General features: G+C 40.3%; 1 protein-coding gene and 1 long non-coding RNA gene across 6 annotated transcripts in view; both read left to right on the top strand.

Annotated features, from left to right (window-relative positions):
• Positions 1-2,087: 2,087 nt before the first annotated feature.
• Positions 2,088-4,930, top strand: LOC107075544 (uncharacterized). Its single transcript, XR_001477054.2, has 4 exons — positions 2,088-2,269; positions 2,720-2,785; positions 3,309-3,386; positions 4,347-4,930. It is a non-coding gene; the product is annotated as an uncharacterized lncRNA (long non-coding RNA).
• A 1,292-nt stretch (positions 4,931-6,222) lies between these two features.
• sec31a (SEC31 homolog A, COPII coat complex component) overlaps positions 6,223-17,023 on the top strand; it is a 31,196-nt gene continuing 20,395 nt past the window's right edge. For 3 of the 5 annotated variants that reach the window (XM_069187076.1, XM_069187075.1, XM_069187074.1), the window contains exons 1-9: positions 6,224-6,471; positions 9,690-9,769; positions 11,310-11,433; positions 11,954-12,152; positions 12,263-12,358; positions 13,010-13,150; positions 15,017-15,159; positions 15,647-15,746; positions 16,422-16,583. In XM_069187076.1, coding sequence (XP_069043177.1) covers positions 9,691-9,769; positions 11,310-11,433; positions 11,954-12,152; positions 12,263-12,358; positions 13,010-13,150; positions 15,017-15,159; positions 15,647-15,746; positions 16,422-16,583 — 1,044 coding nt within the window. In that variant the 5' untranslated portion in view covers positions 6,224-6,471; position 9,690. Of the gene's footprint in view, positions 6,472-9,689; positions 9,770-11,309; positions 11,434-11,953; positions 12,153-12,262; positions 12,359-13,009; positions 13,151-15,016; positions 15,160-15,646; positions 15,747-16,421; positions 16,584-17,023 lie in introns of all 5 variants that reach the window. The other 2 variants (XM_069187077.1, XM_069187078.1) reach the window with 2 other exon arrangements.

Genomic DNA, 17,023 nt, shown 5'->3' with positions numbered 1-17,023 from the left:
ACAAAGTGTTTAATTGATGCTGCAAATGTGGTAAAACGTTGTTTTGGCAGTCCAGTCAATACTATTATTAAAATGCAAAGTTTTAAGTCTGGCATAAACTTAATGCAATGCATGATCCAGTCAGCACCTTCCCGACAGTGAAGCATGGTGGTGGCAATATGTCATGGGATGGCTTCTCTTCTGCAGAGACTGGGAAGCTTTTTATGACAGAGGGGGACATGAATGGAGCAAAGTTAGAGGAAAACCTGCTTCAGTCTGCTAAAGCCCTACTGTAAATTTAAGATGAAAATTCACCTTTCAGTAAAAGAGACCCAAGGCCAAAGCTAAACTGGAGTTGCTTAAAAATAAGAATGTCAATATGCTTGAGTGGCCCTGTCAAAGTCCTGGCTTGAATCCATTTGAGAATCTGTGCAAAGACTTCAAACCTGATGTCTAACAGCAATCATTAGGCAACTTGATAGACTGATCAAATCTACCAGATTGAAGAAGGGGCAAAATTTGCACCATAATAGAGTGCAAAGTTGGAAGAGACGCAAAAAAAGACTTATGGCTTTAATTGCTGCTAAAAGTGCTTCCTCCAAATTTTGAATCATTGTTCAGAGTGATTGCATTGCAATGGAAGGATTTCAGACTTTTCAGTTTTTGCATTTGCTGTACCTTATTTTACCCCTAGAAGTCTTCAGTTTGGTCATTCGGGTTTTGTAAATTATAAAGGCATCACAAACTGGCACCTTCAGGACTCAAAATGTTGAAAACTACCTTCTGATGTTGCCTGCATGAAAGTAGCATTCATGTTTAGATTGGAAGGAAGAAGCTGATTTGCCTGAATGTAAATCAAAACTGTGTCGGATTAAGTGAAAAGTGGAACTTTTGGACATGCTCATCAGTAAAAAAAAGTTAAACTCATGTTGAGAAAACTGCCTACTGTGAAAAAAATCAAGGTCTCTATTATGTTTCAGGGTTGTTTTGCATTTACTGTTACTGATGCAAACCACTTTGAGTCCTTATTAAGACAAGAGGAATTGTGAACTTCAAGACATATAAATCCAGAAGCTCAAGCTTGGCTGAAAAGGGACATTCTTTCATGACAGTGATCTTGAGCAGACATCCAAACTGACAAAGGAATGGGGAACTGTACATAGAACAAAACTGACTGGTCATTTCAACCTGTTGACCTTAATCCAATCTCAAATAAAAGGACTGAAAGAATTAGCACAATTCTGGCTGGAGGACTCCTGCCAAGGAAGGATTTACAAAGAGCTCATTTACAAGGGTGTGAAAGTGTGCAGATAGGACTTTGCTCTCTGCAATACTGTTAAGAGCACAGGACAACACTACGTTTTAAGCAAGACACACAGTCCAGTCCGTAACTCTGCTGTATGATGTTATATTTCTTGAATATGTATGAATACTCTTCTGAATGATGAATATGTTATGAATACATAAGAAGGTATGTTTATGACACCGGATTTATTGTCGTTTGGCAATTACCAAACCCAGAACAGCCCAGAAAGAGGCTATTTTAAAGGGGAGTTGTATTATATATCTTACATTTTTGTGAGCTTGTTTGCGGCTCTCAAGCTCCTTGGATTGTTGCAGATCCAGACTTTGCAATTTGTGTGTAATTTAGTTTAACTCTTTAACAAGTCTATTCCGTATTATTACAAGCTCGTTGCCAATAACCTACTGACTAGTAATCTTCTCCATATCTCACTGTCGTCACTTGACAATAAAGCAACTAGTAAAAAAAGAATTAACACCCTTTTTCAAAACATGCTTTACCTTCTCGACGATTGTACAATTTAATGCACTCTCGGGTAATACAAATCTCTTTACCAGTTGTGTGAAGTTCAAACATTATGTGTGACCACTATTGTTTAAACAAGCAGGTTAAATATATTGTGGGGGGGGGAGACACTTCCGTATATTTCAACAGGTTGAACACCTGCATCATCGCTAAACTGTATTTCCAGACCGGAAGTAGAAAACTCCCAAGCAACCACGCGTATTGTCCACATTTTCTTTACGTCATTGGCGTCTTTTTACGACCTACCCATACTGCCCCGCGGAGCTCATATAAAACCCCTAAATTGTGAGCGTTAGCTCCTTTTTGATGCTGGGGTGAGAGGAACAAAGTAGAAGACGATGTGGAAAGCTGATCCTAGGGGTGGCACATGTGGTGTGCTGTGCAATGCTGGCGTATGCACAAAAGATTATTTCAACGATGTGAGACAAAAAAGAAGACGCGTGGAGGAGAAGGGAGCACGGAGTAAGTTACAGCAAGTCGGGTTGCGGTAGGGGTCGGCAAAATTATAGTTATCTGAGCAATATGTTTGCACCCTTTCCTCTGGTTATGTACTTAATTAGCGCAATAATGATTACGATGATACCCAATGTCGCCTGTGTCCGATGATTTTAAACTCTTTTCTGCTGTTCACATCATGAAGCATTGTGATTACGATTTATCTAGTTATATGAGGACACGGGCTGACTTCGGTTTCTTACCGCGCCTATTTAGGCGACACGAAAATCTGGCCTGACTTAGTTGTCGTTCTTATTAACCGATTCCACTTGGTGAAGGATCTTGTCTGTAAGAGTTCATTCTGTGTTCCATTGTTCTGGTAAATTGTTATAGTTTCCAAGCCACGTTTTATTTGAAGTTGGCGCTCCTCCCCCAACACCAACGATGAGCTCTAAACATCTTTTGTTTCCCTTCCAGATTCCTTCGTTGCCCATTGAAAGGTCTTGATCCTTTTGGAGATGGAGTGTAATTGAAGTTTGCAAGGTAATTTACGAGCGCCTTTTTTAACAATGAAGCGCGGTATATTCCTTCACGCACGTGTAATGTCCCACAAACCTCACGCCGAACAGAACACAAAGGAATTGAGTGCTAGTGTCAGTCTAACTTGTCTGAACTTCTTTAACAGTAGTTAAGAAGGATGTAGGGCAGCATCCGTTTCTTGTAAATTCAACACAAGTCTCCCGTTACTAAATCCTAAGTGCAGGAAATGGCGGAGTCAATCGTGTGGCTCAGATGAGGGAGTACGATTAGAATGAAATCGTTTTTTTAGGGTACAGAGCACCAGCACTGTTTTACCCGAGCTCTCCCGTATCCGAGTTGAGAAAATTAATAAAGGTTTCAATTGTGCAGCTTGTTAAAACAAATCTCAGCTCGATTAAATAGACAGCTCAGATTTAGGCTTTGGTTTCCTTTAAAATATCACAGAACTGCTGAACACAATTTTTTGCCATGATTTTTAATAAGCTGTGATTCTTATTAGTTTTTCTTCTTGTTTCTCTTCCTTCAGAACAGGAGCACTTCACCCTACTGAGGTTAAAGGGACTGTGGGGCTGCACTGTCTGGTACCATTATCTCCACTCGGCAGGTGAGCCATGGAGTCACTGTACACATCACAGCCAATCTGACTGGCCCAGTGATTATAATCAATCACTACCCATCTGACCCTCCTCTGGGGGGAGGATTAAAACTTGTATATGAGGGTGCAGTCAGCTGCTGGAAATCCTTTGTCGTGGAGGCCCCGATTAGTCATTGCGTCATAAAGGCCTCTGGAGAAAAATGTTTATTTTAAAATGTAGCAAATGTTTTTGGCTGTAGTGGCCAGATCTTGGTGCAGAAGGGCCACATAGCGGTCATCTAATTTCATTTTTAAGTACATATCTTGTAAAATGGAAAGATGGGTTAGTTTGAGATCTATAAGTGGTTTAAGAAACTTGCCATTGAGAGGACTGGCCAGTGGTGCTTATATACCCATGTGCTAGGCTCTATTACTGTGGGTGTCTTGCAGTACACCGTAAAAGGACACAAAGGACCTGGCTTCTACCAAATGCTAAGTGTACACTAAGCGAGGCCACAAATGCTAACTGATGGCAGTATTTGCTATTGCATCTTGTGGCCTCCTGGCATTCTATCAAGCAGCATCTTCAAAGAAACCCATTTATTTGTCATGTATTTTGGGATTCATATTCACAGTGTTGTCTCGGGACTGTAGGACTGCATTACAGTGCATTGAGGAACTGGAATTTTAACTATTATCCTTCATGCACACGCCTAATAGTTGGAAAATCTCTCAGCCGGGTTTTCATGTTGAGCCCAGTGAAGGAAGCCTTCCACAGATGGTGTCTTGCTGGTGACCATGAGGTCAATCTGGCAGTGCAGGGGGGGGGATCAGGGACGAGCCAACAATCTTACAAGTGTGTCCATAGCCTTGTGTGGAAATGGAAGGAGTCTTCAGTCTACATCTCGCAGAACTAAAATATCAATTCCTAATGGGAGGCAATGAAGTCCGTTGAATGTGTTGGTGATCTTGACATTCTTATCTTTGCAGTGTTCCTGGGGATTACAGAGGAGTCTACACGAATGCTCTAGACCTGCTTTTGCCTGGTTTGAAGACCAGCTGCTTCTGATCTTGTGGGGAATCCTCTCATTTGCAAATGTGGGGGGCCATCTTGACCAATTAACCATGAAAAAACAATAGGCTTCTCACATCCAAGCCCTTTTTTTCATGGAAGCCGGAATATCGGCTTCAACATGGCATAGGGAACAAGCCAACCAGTCCTCAACCCATCGGCCATAAACTTGTGTTGCAGACATTTCAACAACCATGTAAAACAAGAGCCCTGGTTTTGGTTTATTAGAAGCTGTTTTCAGAGAAGTATGTGTGTAGAGACGAAATCAATTTTAGGGTGTTGCAGATAAGGTCACATTAATGTAAAAATGAGATTTCAAACATTATCCAGGAATTCTTATATGGCTTTATATATATATATGTGGAGCCTTTTGGTTCTCACACTAGTTATTTTACCACAAGAGTTAAGTTCTTGTAAATTCTGGTAATATTCCAGGCTTACTCTGAAGCCTTAATTCTTAAGTGTAATGTAATTTTGTGCCAAATAAATATCTTTAATGAAACATGACTGCAGTTCTTTGAATTTCTTGCCTCAAGCCAATGTCTTATTGGGTAACCAAACACTACGTGTTCTGTGCGTTTATAGCTATCAAAATGGATCTGGATATCTGGGTACAAGTCTTTTCCACATTAATGATGTCTTGATGTGAGCCAAGTGTGCACATTTTGGAATTAACCATGAGCAAATGCTGATCACCTGGCCTCACGTAGACCAAGAGATCATTCAGTATTGGTTTATATTCTGTGGAATTTACAGGGCATCTTTTTTTTTTAGAAGGGTCTGAAACAATGTAGGTTTAGAAACAAGTAGAGGGTTATTACAGGCTGAAACATTTCTGCTGTGGAGCCTTCTTCAGGTGTGTCCCAAGCTGAAATGTTTTTCCTTTTTTCAGCATGGAATAAACCTTTACATGTTCCTTTGCAGGTCATGCAGCTACCCACTTGAACTACATAGGTTTAGTTTGTCTAAAGCCTCCCAAGAACCTTTTTAAAGAGATTGTGCTGAGTTGGGAGACAGATTAATTGAAAAGTAGTTATCCTAGCAATGCTGCTTCAGCAGCAAACCTGTAAAACAATGCCCCCTTTCATAGACCTAGTGGAGGCAAAAGATTACATGAAAACTATAGTTTGATAGCGTGTTGCAGTGGATTTCCTGTTAAGGTAATGAAAACATGTTTGGGAGCTGCTTCAGAGCATTTGGATTGTTAAAGTAAACCAAACATGATTAATTGAAATAACATCTTTAAATAATGTACTTTAATTGTTGAGTGAACGTTTTCCATAAGATTGATATGATTTTACATCCAATTTAATTTTGAGAATTGAAATGAGTGAAGAAAAATGAAAAAATCTCCAGGGTTTTAGGCTTTAATTTATTCTGACATGCATAAATGGATTATAAACATCTTTACAGAACAACGTGGAAAAGGTGAGATCATTTTTTGTGACATTACATTCCTGCTGGAATATAATCATTAAGTTATTGCAAATATATATTTAAACCATGTTTTTCTAATTTTTTGTTTCTCCCCTTCTGAAAAGTACCAAAAAATACGTGGTATTTTACAATTAAGGTTTTAGTAAATGGCGTCGCAAAAGATGCATCCATGCGATAATATTTTAGAAATAAAAAGTGAATGAAAAAAAGATTAAATTATACAGGCATTTTCTATTTGTGCAATTCTGATTGTTGCAAACCTATTAACTTCATGTGTCGGTCCCCGAGCAAGGACCGTCTTGAACCCTGGGAGAGAGATCCGCGTTCTCCTCCGCCGGCTGCGAGAGCACCGTCCTGCTCCGCTCGCCGGAAGTGCTCAGTGTGAGGGGTGGAGAGAGGATTGCCACGTTGATGGGGACGTGGACTTTGTTGAGTCGCAGCCGTAAACCTGCAGCCGGGACCAGAAATAATAAACCCCGTAACAACCAGGAAAGGGAACCTGAAGGATAAAGGGGGGAAATATACGATTTAAAGTGGATCAAGAGCAGGCTGACTTCTGATATTTACTTTTTTTATTTTAAGCAATCAACGTACTGTGCACGGAAGGTAAGGGGACTTTCGTGGAAGATATTCCACTTATTTGTATTACTGCTCGGTACCACTATACCACCAGCCTTCATTCAGGGAGAACACTGAATTTGTTGATCTGCATCCTAGGCCTCAATGCATTCAGGTCTCACAGCTGCAACGCCGGGCACCAGTGAATATTACAAATCCACTCTCGGTTTTACGTGTATGCTTTGCAAGTATTCCTCCGGTTACGCGACGTAAAACCGTATTTTTGGACGCAGCTTCATGCTGCCCCGCAGTTTCCTGTCGACTTTGGTCTTTCCGTTTCATTCATCTAAAAAAGGTAAAAGTTTGCATGAGTGGCGTTTTGGAGCTGTGGTTTTCTGTTCAGCATTAATGTGCTGCTTTACGAAAACAATTTGTGTTTACAGTATTACCCCCCCCAGCGAATCACTGGGAAAAAAAACAGTGCTTGTTGGCACAGATCTATGAATTAGACCAGTCGTAAAACTTCATTTTTTTAACAGATTAAACGTTGCTCTTTAAAAGAAACGCGTTTTTAAAAGGATCAAGGAAATCGCTTACTGTTGTTTTCATATTTATATGTTTTACCACAGAAACGGCAATTCGGTGCCAAAACGCTGTGGCTAGTTATCTATTGAGCCTTTGCCCTCTTGTGTATCGCTGCATACGGTTCACAGACTGTGGCCAATGAGAGTGTAGAATAAAACATTTTTTAATACAATTTCGACCTCGTTATGGTCTTTGTTTGAATATTTGTAATTTCACAAATAGTAATTCCTATTCATAATTACATTTTAATCGCACTTAAATTTAAGTCATTTAAAAAAGAATTATTGCATTTCACTGTGGTGAAATATTTAGGCGTGGTGAGTCTTTTTCTCTGTAAATGGCTAATTTTAAGTATAAACAATGTTTTAACAATAGGTTTAATCATATAAATGTTAATTCTCTTCCCTAACTAGAACTCCCTGGGACTGAGAAGATGTAGTACATGATTTAAAGATTTATATGACATAAGAGTTCTTTCTTATGACCTGTTTGAAAAAATGTGTCTTAAAAGTTAATGGAGAAGAATTTAAAAGTGTGAGAACTAGTTGGGATGAGAATCTTACAAAACTGCCCTAAAATTTCGTATTTAATAAATTGTTGTGCTCTGGCCTTTACGAAAACCATATTAGACCTGCTGCGTATGCAGTTCTGGGTTTCCAGCCAAGTCTTCTCAGTTATGGCATTAGCCAGTGATTTGCAAATAAAGCCATCTGAGAGGAGAGTTAGTGATTCTGGGTTACTTATAATTAAGAGTGTTGCGGTTGGCAGAGTTATCATCCTACTATACATATCATACTACTGACTTCAGGCTACCAACTAGGTTCATTGTGCAATTTTTGATTACGTCACATTGCTAAAATATGGTATAATCAGCCTTAAAAGCACATATATTGTCTGGGTTGAGGGTCCCATTTTCCCCTGTATGCTTTGTACGTATTGCATCCACATTTTAGCCAATGAATGATTATTCCCAAACACACTATAAGGTTCTTTTACTTAATGGCATGTTGGTGAGTGGGGTAGGTCTGACGTTGGACCTGTGGGTTTGTGCCTGTTGGGAAGGACTTGCACATGCTGGTCTTTCTGTTGTGTGACCTCCTCTTCTTGTTCTCGAGTGGATGTGAGCCAGAGTGGGCAGGCTATATTTGAACTGGAGTCCTGATAACCCTGATGTGACCTCATTAACTTGAATTCGTATAGGGAGCTGATGTCTCATCTAGTGCCTTAGTTTCTTCTGTGCAGGTCATTTGACTTGTTAGGTCTCAGCATGAGGTCTAACTGTTTCTTCAAAACTTTGTCATTAGGTGCTTTTGGCAAAGTTAAAGGTCACTGATGTATTCTAATATTTCTCCTTTAAACCTCAGCATTGTCCAAAATGTGTTTCTGTGACATTCAAATTAACTCAGTCAAATTGTTTAAAAATGGTGCAGTTAATTATTTCTCTAATTAGTGATTTGTTTTTGCCCCTTGGGCAACTACAGCTCTTTACTGAGTTTTGCTCTCAGCATCACTGTCTCTCATTTAAAAACATCAAGGCTGATTTTAATTGTTTTCTGCTGACATCTGTGATTACAGTAATACCCGAATTACAACCGAGAAGGGTTACCGTTTTAACTTATAATTTATGTCTCCAAGCCCATTCATGGCTTGGCTCTTGTGTTTTATGATCTATGCATTGCTGTGTGAAAATTAACTTGCAGGTTATTATTAATGTTTGTAAAAATCTATTATGCAATACTGTTGTAAATGCTAAAATCCATTTTTGTACTACTTCATTCTAAAGTTCCTTTTGCATTTTCCATTAAATAACTTTTTAGAAATTGATTATGTTTTAAAAAAGGGAGCTAAATGTAAATAAGCAGATTATTATTTATTATATTTTTCTTTGTAAGCTGTAGTGTCTGTTGATAAAATGGGGCCTGTGCATCATTAGAAAGCTCCACCTGATGACCTGCAGGTCTGAACTTGTCCTCAGAGTTTTCTGTGGACTTTGGTGGCAACATGAAAAACACTCGCACAAAAAATAGTGTTTATTTTGGAATATCTTTCCAACAGGACCACGGAACTAAAATTACCACTGATGGCATAAGCATTGTTATCCTGTATCTTGGAGGCAGACAGTCCTTGAGTACAAGATTCCTGCAGATTTTAGATTTATCTTCCAAAAATGCTTGAATAACATCTTGAAAATGCAGATTTCATGCCTACTAAATTAGCTGAATTAAGTTCTGTGATGTTTTTACTCCTTCACGGACCGTAATCAAATCGTTTTTGATGACCACACATTACTTTAAACATGGTTATTGATAAGTTTTTCTTAAGATATTCATATTGGTCATTGCATGTATCTAAGTGCTCATTTGTCCTTGAAAGTTATAGCTACAATCCTGTATTGGTAAACTAATACATAAGTGCCATTACTTCTCTAAACATTTTAAGAGGGGTAGACACAAGTGTGTGTGTAAGTTGTACTTTTTGCAGCTTGGTGCCTGTTTGAGATATTTTTCTATGAAGAATTTGACTTTACAACCCCATTGACCAATTAAAGACGCACTTGGTGTCTGTGAGAATCCTATAAGGATTTGCTTTGGCTTTGGTGTCGAGTGGTTTAGCATAATTCCTTAGGAAATGTTTTTTTTTCCACTTCCATCTCCTCTTGACCTGGTCTTTTTTTCTCCCAGAATGAAGCTAAAGGAAATAGACCGGACTGCAATACAGGCCTGGAGCCCTGGCCAGCACCACCCCATCTATCTGGCTGCAGGTAGGACACATTTCACACCACATTGAGATGCAAACAGCCAGCATCCACAGTATTCAGACTCTTCCTTTGGTGTGGCAGTTTGTGAAATGCCTGCAAAATGATGCCCAGACATCTTATAAATGTAATAGTTTTATTCAAAAAGTGGATGCCCAAACTGAAAACTCCTTAGGGTAAGATATGTCGCAATAAATGTCAACAAAAACTAAACAGAAACTGGAATATGTTGATTGCTTAAGTTTTTAGACCCAAGAACTCAATATTTGGTGGAAATGCCTTTGGCAGCAATTACAGCCTTCACTCCTGCACTTTCTTCTCAGCAGATTTGCTCAAGCTCTCTCCGGTTGATTGGGCATCACTAATAGATGCCAGGTCTTTCCACAGATTTTCGACAGGATTCAATTCAGAACTTTGGGTCACTCGAGAACATTCACTTTCTTGATCTTACAACACAGTAGTGCAGCTTTGGCCTTGTAGTTTGGATCATTGTCCTGCTTAAGGTACATTTTTGTCCCAGTCCTTGATGGCATTCCTGTTACATTTTTCAGTACTTTGCCCCATACATGTTCACATTAGCCTTTACTACTTTCCAGTCCCTGATGGCAAGAAACAGAACAATAACAGAGTGCTACCACCATTTTGTTTGACAGTGGGAATTGTTGGCTAAGTGATGTACTGTTTGTGTCAAGTGTAACACTGCACATTCAAAATAAAAAGTTCCAGATCTGTCTTGCTTGAGCACAGAGCCTTTTACCACATGTGTGCAGAATCACATAGGCTCATGTGGGGCTTGAGGTGTTTTGTGTTTGTTCAGTTACATATAAGATCCCTATGTGAAGCAACTGGGAAATTGAAATAATTATTTAGTGGCTGAGATAGAAAATGTCCATGAGTCAACAAAGTCACCATTTGCCTCGTATGTAGATCTCAAACCAGTTTCTTCCTTTCCCAGCTACTAGTTCACTTCCGAGAGAGGGCCTGTTCAGGGCAGTGTGTGCTGGGTGTCTTTCACTTAATGATCAGCTTTACAAAGAGAGATCAAGTGTCTTTGGAATGTTTTATACCTTTCTCCTGACTTCTGATGTGTGCCTTTATATAACGTTATTCCTGAGTCATTTGAAAACTCATTGGTGTTCAATATTGAATCTTTGCTTGATATCCCCTACCTGACCAAGGCATACCTCACCAAGTGAACCACTATCACCTACCACTGTCCAGGGTCACTCAACTGTGTTTAAGTTAAATTTGCACCCCTACATTTAGGTTAACCAGAAGAAAAGGTTTGAATACTTAGGGAACTTTGCAATTTTTAGATTATCCATTTACTTTGAATGACTTTTCATTTTTCCTTTATTAATTACTTCTTTGATTTTGTTTGTAATGTGTGAAAATGGTAGTGTATAGAACAAATATTAATTGATACTTCAAATTTGTCATGACTAAGAGCTTTAAAGCAACAGAATGTGAAAAAGATGCGAGGATCTGAATACTTCTGCAAAGCATGGTATGGATTGCTCTTCATGGCCTACTTCTTCACGTCCAGGTACTTCAGCACAACAGCTTGATGCCACTTTCAGTACGACAGCTTCGCTGGAGATCTTTGAGCTTGACCTGGCAGACACCACCTTGGACATGAAGTCCTGTGGCGCTTTCTCCTCTTCACACAGGTGTGTCTGAAGCGCTGGTAGAGGATGAGAGTCCAGGCTGGGGGGGCGTGGGGAAGCACAGTACAAAACCAAGGCACACTCTCTAGGAAATATGTTTTTTCAGGCCACGGGGACCAAAAACATAGTACTGTGGATTTTTTTTTCCCCCTGCCATATCACCCTGTGGTGCCAGAGCCATCAGTATTTCCATTCATCCCTCCATTTTCCAGTAGCGTCATCCATTGGAATGAAAACCAGATTATACATTGAAATACGCATACTCTGACCCTCCAGGACAGCGACTGAATCTGCTATGTGGTTTGCGACAAAGCTGTTTGGAGTACTTTGGGACTGTATGTTTGGGAAGTGTTTGGGACGATGCTGTTGTTCACTCGCAGGCCATTGAATTTAATGTTTTTGACCAGCCTATTGAAATCTCTGTATCACTAGGATATCCAGTAATGACTTTCCTTGCTCTGTGTTTGCCTTTCCCAAACCGTTTCAGTGCTGTGAGTAAGTCTGTGTCTCGGGCCTTTCCTAGGTACCACAAGCTGGTGTGGGGACCACACGGCATGGACTCGCAGGGCCTGCCCTCAGGAGTTCTCATTGCTGGTGGGGAAAATGGCAATGTCATTCTGTATGACCCTGCCAAGATTATTGCAGGAGACGAGGATGTTGTGATTGCCCAAAATGACAAGCACACTGGCCCTGTGAGAGCTCTAGACATCAACCCTTTTCAGGTAAAATCATATCAACTCCTAACTTTTCTTTCTGCATCTTTTAGACACGATAAGCACTAAGATTTTGGAAACTTTAATGCATACGTAAAAGGATTCCAATTGTTTCACAGACAAACCTCGTAGTTTCGGGAGGTAACGAATCTGAAATCTACATCTGGGACCTGAACAGTTTTGGATCTCCGATGACACCTGGACCAAAATCTCAGGTAAAGGCGTTTTGCATGTTGTGATTTATTGATTTTCAGCTGTGTATCTGGACGCAGTGGATGTCTTTCAATGGCAGAGTACAAGTTCTGACTTGTGTCTGTGAAAGAACTTCAAAACTGCTGTGCTTAAGCAATTCATGAGTAACTTCAGACAGAACAAATCTTCCAAATAAATTGCACCAGTGTGCAAAATTTACCCAAAGAATTGTGGCAGTAATTGCTGCCGAAGGGGCTTCTACCAAATATTGTATCGATGGGTCTGTATACTTATACAATCGAGAAACGTTTGTTTTTGTTGACATTTATTTTGCCTCAGAAGTCTTCAGTTCGAGCATTCTGGTCTTGAAATAAATATTAAGTTTAAAAAGTGTCCATCATTTTGTAATTTTACAAAATAGGACAGCCATAGAAAGAGTGATTATGTTTGCAAGGCACTATATTTGAGCAGTGTCTCTTTCTTGGATCAACTGACAGAACATCATATTGTAGTCTTGTGTGCAGTAATGTTAGAAATGCCAGCATTCTGTGTGAGGCACTGTATTTCTGGTTTCGATACTGTCTTCGCTGAAGTTCTCTGGCAAGAGTCTTGTGAAAGAGGTCTGAGCGCGGGGGTTTTTCTCTAACGGGGGATCTGCTGGTGTTCCGGCTCAGCCCCTGGAGGATGTCGGCAGCGTGGCGTGGAACAGGCAGGTGCAGCACATCCTGGCCTCGGCCAGCCCCAGCGGCCGCACCTCCGTCTGGGACCTGCGGAAGAACGAGCCCATCATCAAAGTCAGCGACCACAGCAACAGGGTAGGAGGCCTCTGGTACAAAAAGACAAGAAGCCTACACTCTGCTTTGTTCAGGTTGTCCGTGGGCTTCAATCTGTTGCATGAAAGTCAACAGTGATCATTTGTCTAAAAACCACACCCCTTTTCTCCACCTTAATTTGATAAATAGGCACCCAACAGTTAAATTGCTAAAATATAGTGATAGCTGTAAGAGTATTGAAAATGTTCCTGGTGTTTTCTAATCAAATCCATTTAGAAGTCTACTTTCAGCAGTGCCATCCAAAACTTCCAGGCAGAATTGTACTGTAGATTCATATCAGATCTTAACTCCAAACAGTTGAGATACAATTAGATATGGTTGCTTCAACTGATACCAACCATGTTAAATACTTTTTAGGATCTTCTGATATCGAAGGATGGTGATGGCTTGTGTTGTATGGACACTGTGGTGTTTTGTGCTTGTTGCTACACAGTCTAATCTTTTTTGTGATGAGGTTCTCTGTCATACAGATGTTGGGCTTGCATATCTCTGAGTCTAGGGTGGGTTTTTGCAGAATTCCGGACTCGCTTTTTAAGTCATGGCTTTGAAAGAAAATTTCAAGTCCACAGTTTTTGGATGGCTTAAATCATTTCCTTCTGTTATTATTCCTTCCATGAAATACATACAGTATACATGTATCTTGATTATCCTCAGCTCATGGTCAAAGAACTGTAACCCATTTTCTTGTTAAAGAGAATAGCTACATGAAAATGTGAAAGACAAAACGATCTCCTTTGCCTGAATCAAATATTTTAAGTCTGACCACAGCTCTTATTTAGAAGTTTATTTTGAAGATTTCTGGCTTGATGTGAAGTCATGGAATATTTTATATTTCGCCTCCCTGCAAAAGTTTTATGTTTGTTACACTATTCCCAGGTTTAATATTTGTAGCACCCTTGGTTCCACTCATTTTGTTTTTGTGTGTAATTATCACTTAGTGTTGCATTGAAACCACATTTGATCACTTCCAGCTAATATCATAATGGCTATAACTTTTTATTTATTTAAATGTGTTAACCACACAAGCCTGTTTACTTCTCGACTCAGTTTGTGTTTCCAGCAAAAAACTGGTGCCTAAAAACATTTCTCAAACTGTTCTTTCAACTGACCCACTGGCAGTACAGGGGTGACTCATACCGTAATCTTTAATGTGTACGTCCTAGGAATGTGATTACTCTCTGGTCAAGATTCAGAGCATTCAAAGCATTTTGGTTACACGTATTATAAAATCATTTGATCTTCCAGGCCATGTAATAGGACAATCAAACAATCTGAGTTCTCCGCTGTACCACCATTCTTTTCTTTTCAGCTCTTCTTAGAAGGGTAAAGCCTCATAGGATGTTATTTGTGTTTTTGAAACGAAAAGGAATTTGATCACACTGGGAAGATCTAAATATAGGCAGGCTTAAAATTTCCCTTTACAGAATGAATGGGGGTGGAATAATTAGATGATGATTGAACTGAGCATAAACAAACTTTGAAGCTCTTCATGCGAGTTCAGACTATAAAAGCAGACCATCACAGAAGCTGTCGCATATTAGACTTTTCAGTCCAATTCAGTTCTGGCTCTTTGTATGTACAGCTAGTCCCATTAATTATGTAATTGGGTTAGTTAACAATTAAATTAGTTAACTGGTTCTGACAAAACGGGTTGAAATTGACCGTCCATATATTACAGCAGTGTCCATGTCCTTTCAGGAGCCTGCTCATTCTGATGATGCTCCAGCTGCTCTGTTTTACAATGGGCCTAGAAAGCCAAAGGGGCTGCTGGTCATTTATTTTTAGTGGCAGCGTTGCAGTGGTGTTGTGCCATCAGGCTGTGCTCTGAGCCGCTCTGCCTCTATACAGATGCACTGTTCCGGGCTGGCCTGGAACCCGGAGGTGGCCACTCAGCTGGTCCTGGCCTCTGAGGACGACCGCATGCCTGTCATTCAAATGTGGGACCTAAGGTTTGCCACATCTCCCCTGAAAGTCCTGGAGAACCATACAAGGTACAGTCGCCCCCTTCTTTAGTTAAAAATGCAGAAAAGAACACTGACGGATAATTGTTGACACACTAACCTTCTATTATATTGTGCACACGCTCACCCATGAAAGGACATCTTGTTTATCTTGAATGCTAACTGGCCAATCTGTAGAAATGTGTGTGGTTCCATTAGTCCCCCTTAAAACAATCGGTTACAGACAGTTGAATTTTAACAGTTTTGTACTGTGACAGACATATTTGCTTACAAATCTTAACTGAAATGTTTTGAAATCTGGGCACATCTTATGCTGTTTGTTCTAGCTTTGAATTATAAAAGGCAGAACCCAAACATCTACTGTATAAGACTAAAATTAAGGCTACAAAAATTGTTTGGCAGCTTATTGGTGTTTATGTGACACTACTGTTTGGCCACCTGTTTTCAGTGCCTGGATAAAGTTGCGGAGTCTGTGTATACCAAGAGTTACTCTGTGACTTTGTCATGTGTTGCGCAGAGGGGTGCTGGCTATTGCCTGGAGTCTTGCAGATCCGGAGCTGCTCCTGAGCTGTGGGAAGGACAACAGGATTCTGTGCTGGAACCCCAACACAGCAGAGGTGAACTGCTCAACTCGCTGCTTCCCAGAGCCTCAAACCTGCAGAGAGAGAGAGAGAACTCAGGAAAGGCAACAGCTCCTGTGGACCATTCTGGGACCAGTTTTAAGCTTTGATCTTTTCCAGACTGAAGGGCGGTAGTTAATTGGTACTTGACATCCATAGGACAATCTTACATGTTTTAAAACCCTGTATGGTGAACATGAAAATGAACAATATTTTCCCTGAAAGGTCTGTGAGGGATAACTGCCAACAGCTTGTTTTTTCTTCAAAAGCAGATTATTGAAGTCTTTCTGACTAATACTGAAAATCCTGTTTTTGTTGCGCATTTAGTGTGTTCTGCCGGGTAAATCCTAATATTTAAAAAAATGAACTGGTACCTTTCCAGGTTAATTACATTATTAAATGTCTTCATGAACTCAAATATATTTTTTTATGCAACACTGACAATAGCATTTTGCCTGTCTGCTCATTATCAGTTTATGTTGCTGTAAAAACAGAGTACAGATAACGTTCTTTGCTTAAGGGATGGCTTGCTTTTATCCTAACTGCTGCGGTGTGTTTGCTGGCGTGTCCGCGGGTGGCTGTACTCATGCTGGTTCGGTGCCAGGCTGACGCAGACGCGCCGGGCAGCTGGGCCACAGACGCACCATCGTTGATCGTGCCGCCGTGTTCCAGGTGCTGTACGAGCTGCCCACCAGCACGCAGTGGTGCTTCGATATCCAGTGGTGCCCCAGGAACCCCGCCGTCCTCTCGGCCGCGGCCTTCGACGGCCACGTCAGCGTCTATTCGATCATGGGGGGCAACGTGGAGAGCCAGAGCCGGAAACAAGCGGATCAGGTGCTGATGGTCCCTGTCCGGTTGACAACGCTATCGGAACCCCGTTCATGGTTCTGCTTTTGCGAGAAGTATTTTTTATTACAGCCCCTTAACTTTGTCATTGGTTATCTTTAGGGCACTATGCCTGGTTTGCTTCAAGCCAGGATAGAAAAACTCATTCATTTTTGTATCGTTACAGTATTATTGCAGTAGTGTAGTGTAATCAGTTCTTTATTGGCTGAGTTAGTGTTTGATCACATCCAGATACACGTTATGCATTAAGCCACTTCTTAACAATTTTCACCAAGAAGTGCATGGGTAAAATACATTGCATTTGTTTACAGGCAAACAAGAAAATAATCAGAAAAGTTTTCTGCATCAAGGATAGTTTTTGTAGAGCAAAGCTAAAATAGGAAGTTTTATGAAACTATTCAAAATTATTATTAAAACTATATATTTGC

This window comes from Lepisosteus oculatus, chromosome 3 (assembly GCF_040954835.1).
Source record: "Lepisosteus oculatus isolate fLepOcu1 chromosome 3, fLepOcu1.hap2, whole genome shotgun sequence".
In the NCBI taxonomy this organism is placed as follows: domain Eukaryota; kingdom Metazoa; phylum Chordata; class Actinopteri; order Semionotiformes; family Lepisosteidae; genus Lepisosteus; species Lepisosteus oculatus.
Note: the sequence above shows the minus strand (reverse complement) of the source record. Positions and strands in the feature narration are given on the sequence as shown.